Source organism: Capsicum annuum, unplaced genomic scaffold (genome assembly GCF_002878395.1).
Source record: "Capsicum annuum cultivar UCD-10X-F1 unplaced genomic scaffold, UCD10Xv1.1 ctg5173, whole genome shotgun sequence".
Classification (NCBI taxonomy): Eukaryota; Viridiplantae; Streptophyta; class Magnoliopsida; order Solanales; family Solanaceae; genus Capsicum; species Capsicum annuum.
This window is the reverse complement of record NW_025859695.1, coordinates 117,709-121,694: the sequence shown is the minus strand read 5'-3', so window position 1 is coordinate 121,694 and position 3,986 is coordinate 117,709. Positions and strand designations below refer to the sequence as shown.

The following is a 3,986-nucleotide window of genomic DNA, read 5'->3' as shown; positions in this document are numbered from 1 at the left end:
TGATGGATCCAACACCAGGTCTCAATCAAGTTTATTCAATGATTGTTCATGAGGAAAGTCAGCATCTTAATGGCTCATTTGGCACACATTCTGGAATTCTGGGTAGTGGACCCCTAGAACGGGATACGAACATTTTTCTCACCGCAAATGTATCTACTTATGGGCCTAATGCCTATGGAAGCTCTTTGTATTGTACTTACTGCCATAAGAATGGTCATGTACGTGAATTCTGTCGCCGGCGTATTGGGAATAATAATTCTGGTGGATATGGAAATAGTTTTAATGCAGGGCATGTTAACAATGCTCCAAATTACAGAGGAAAGAATGGTAACAGTTCTGGTTATGGAAATAATCACACAACTGGGCAACTGCATAATAATATCGGGTACAGGGGAAAGAGCACTCTTGATAAAAGGAATGTTACAGGTCCTTCATCTCATAGTGCTACTGCTGTGAATGATGATTCTCCATTGCCTTCACAATTCTAACTAGTCATCCACACTTTTACTCCTGAGCAATATCAACAAATTTTCCTTATGCTTGATAGGAATAAGGAACCGGCTGATTCAGCTAATATGGCAGGTATGTTGGCTTCGCACCCCTCATAGTTGGATTGTGGATTTCGGTGCAACTAATCATATGGCATCTTCCTTGAACTTACTATCTGATTCTACTGCTCTTACTTTCCATAAATCTATACATTTACCTAATGGCTCAAGCATTACTATTACTCATACTGGTACTTCCACTTTCTCTTGTTCACACTCTCTACATAATGTCTTGCATATTCCAGATTTTACCGATAATCTTCTTTCATTTTCCAAGATTACTAAAGACTTACAATGCTTTGTTTCATTCTACCCTGAATTTTGCCTATTCCAGGATCTTTGGAGTAGTGTGGTGAAGGGGACTGGTAGATTACAAGGGGGCCTTTACATCTACAATCCTTCTCCACCAACTGCTGTCTCACAATATTATTGTCTATCTTTTGTCTCTCTATCATCTCCATCATGTTCTGCTCCAACATCTACTGTATCTTCTTCTCTATGGCATAACAGGATGGGTCATGCTCCTCTTCCAGTTTTTCTGAAGATCCCTTCCTTAAAAAATCATGTCACTACTCCTTGTAATTGTCTTATCTGTCCTTTAACAAAACAATCTCGACTTTCTTTTCCATCTAGTAGTATCAAGTTTATAAAGTCGTTTGATCTTGTTCGCATGGATATTTGGGGTCCATATAAAGTCTGTACTTTTAATGGTTTCAGATACTTTCTTACCCTTGTGGATGATTGTACTAGAATTACATGAACTTATCTTTTGCATTTGAAAAGTGATTCCTTTGTTGTGTTGCAATCTTTCATTCAAATGGTTCAAAATCAGCTTTCCACTTCTATCAAATAGTTTAGATCAGACAATGGATCTGAATTTTTTAATCACAATTGCTCATCTTTTTTTTTGTCTAAAGGCATCGTGCACCAAAGTAGTTGTGCACATACCCCACAACAAAATGGCTTAATTGAGCACAAACATAGATATATTCTTGAAATAGCTAGGGAACTTAGGTTCTAAGCTCACATTCCCTTAAAATATTGGGGAGATTGCATTCTTACAGCCAAATATATCATGAATAGCCTTCCCACCCAAGTTTTTTCTGGCAAAAGTCCATTTGAATGTTTCCAAGGTCATGCTCCATGTCTGGACCACATTAGAACCATGGGGTGCTTATGCTATGCCACTATTCCTAATTTTTCAGACAAATTTTCTCCTAAATCTATCCCTGCAATCTTCATGGTATACTCCTCTACTCAAAAAGGGTATCGGCTTATTAATATAGAAACTAATACCTTCTTTATCAATAGAGATGTCATCTTCAAAGAACACATTTTCCCTTTTGGATATTCTAAGCCTTTTTTTCTGAAATATTTATGCACTGCCTCTGATGATGACAATGTTCCTTCTCTTCTTACCTCTCATGTTATGCCCTCTGATCTTGATTTTTCTTTCCCTGTTGATATTCTACTTCCTGGTTCCTCTAGTTCCATCTCCTACCTGGTTTCTTCTCCTCTTATTCCATCTTCTTCTCCCGTCCCATCATCTTCTTCTCTTCTTCATCCAGTTTCACCTGCAACTATTGTTGTATCTTCCCCTGTTGTTCCCTTACCATCTTCTTCTTTTTTTCTTCCACTTTCTAGAAAATCTACTCGGCACTCCAAACCTCCCATCTGGCTTACTGACTATGTTCATCCTCCTCTTTCTTCCTCAAACTACTGCCTGTATCCCATTGATTAGCGTGTTTCTTATTCCCATCTTTCTCCTTCTTATCAGTCTTTCTTTGCTGCTTTTTCTACTCATTTACAGCCTACATCTTATGCCCAAGCTTACAGAATCAGAAATGGGTTCAAGCTATGAAGCTTGAGATTGAGGCACTTAAAGCTAACAACACTTCGGAGGTGGTGGATCTACCTGTTGGAAAAGTTCCTATTGGATGTAAGTGGGTCCTTAAAATCAAATATAATTCTGATGGTTCTGTGGAGAGATACAAGGCTAGGTTGGTTGCTAAGGGCTATACTCAACATGAAAGTCTTGATTTTCATAACACTTTTTCTCCGATTGCTAAAATGGTGACTGTCCGAAATATTATTTCTTTGGCTGCATTGTATTCTTGGCCCATTCGTCAGATGGATGTGCATAATGCCTTTCTCAATGGTGAATTACATAAGGAGGTTTACATGTCCTTCCCGCAAGTCTTTGGTAGTCAAGGGGCGCATTCACAGAAGGTATGTAGACTATTCAAATCCTTGTATGCATTAAAGCAGGACAGTCGACAGTGAAACCTCAAATTGATCGAAGCACTAGTGGCAGCAAGGTTTACTCAAAGCAGATATGACTATTCCTTATTCACTAAATCTGTTGGAACTAAACTTCTTATTTTGTTGGTGTATGTAGATGATCTTTTATTGACAGGAAATGATTTAAAATCAATAAAGGAAGCACAATATGATTTGCATAAAAGATTTAAAGTGAAGGATAAGATACTCTTTGGGAATAGAATTTGCAAGATCCAAAGAAGGAATTGCTATATCTCAAAGGAAATATGCACTTGGTTTGATTTCAGAGTTAGGATTTTCAGGATCAAAGCCTAAAAATGCACCACGTGAGCAGCATTTGAAGTTGACAAGTGCAAAATATGATGCATGTGTAGACAGGGATGTTGCAGACCTGCCACTAGAAGATAGGGGAAGCTATCAAAGACTGATAGAAAAGTTATTGTATCTCACAATAACAAGGCCAGATATTTTTACACAGTGTCTTAGCCAATTTGTGTCTGCACCCAAAAGGTCACATTATGAGGTAGCCTTGAATGTAGTGAGATATATAAAAAAATAACCAAATTTGGGACTATTGATGCCAAGTACAGGAACAACTTAGGTTATAGCTTATTGTGACTCGGATTGGGCCTCATGCCCAATGTCTAGAAGGTTTTACAAGTTATTGTGTTAGGATTGGATCTGCACTGATATCTTGGAAATCCAAGAAGCAAAGTACTATGTCTAGGAGCTCAGCAGAAGCTGAGTACACATCTATGGCATGCACTGTAGCAAAGTTGGTCTGGATAGCAGGTTTATTAAAGGAATTAAATGTTGAAACACAATTGCCAATGGAGCTTTATTGTGATAATAAGGCAGCTTTGCAAATAGCGGCCAATCCAATGTACCATGAAAGGATAAAACACATTGAAATTGACTGTCACTTCATTAGAGACAAACTTCAAGAAGGGTTGATCAAGACAACATATGTGAGCAGTAGAGAACAGTTAACAGATATACTCACGAAGGCCCTTGGACATCAACAACATCATTTCCTGCTTAACAAGTTGGGAATGAAGAATATCTTTCATTCTCAACTTGAGGGGGAGTGTTATAACAAGTTGTACTGCTAGTTAATTAAGTTGTACAGTCTAGAGTTAGTTAAGAGAGGAATTTAGT

The 3,986-nt window shown here is 38.0% G+C and overlaps 1 protein-coding gene across 1 annotated transcript; it reads left to right on the top strand.

The window, feature by feature from the left end:
- Positions 1-3,980, top strand: LOC107862940 (the record flags this gene model as incomplete). The annotated part of the gene is given in 2 exon segments (XM_016708657.2): positions 1-582; positions 2,359-3,980. A coding segment is annotated over 1 exon segment (488 nt), but the record flags the coding sequence as incomplete, so codon positions are not given.
- Positions 3,981-3,986: the final 6 nt, after the last annotated feature.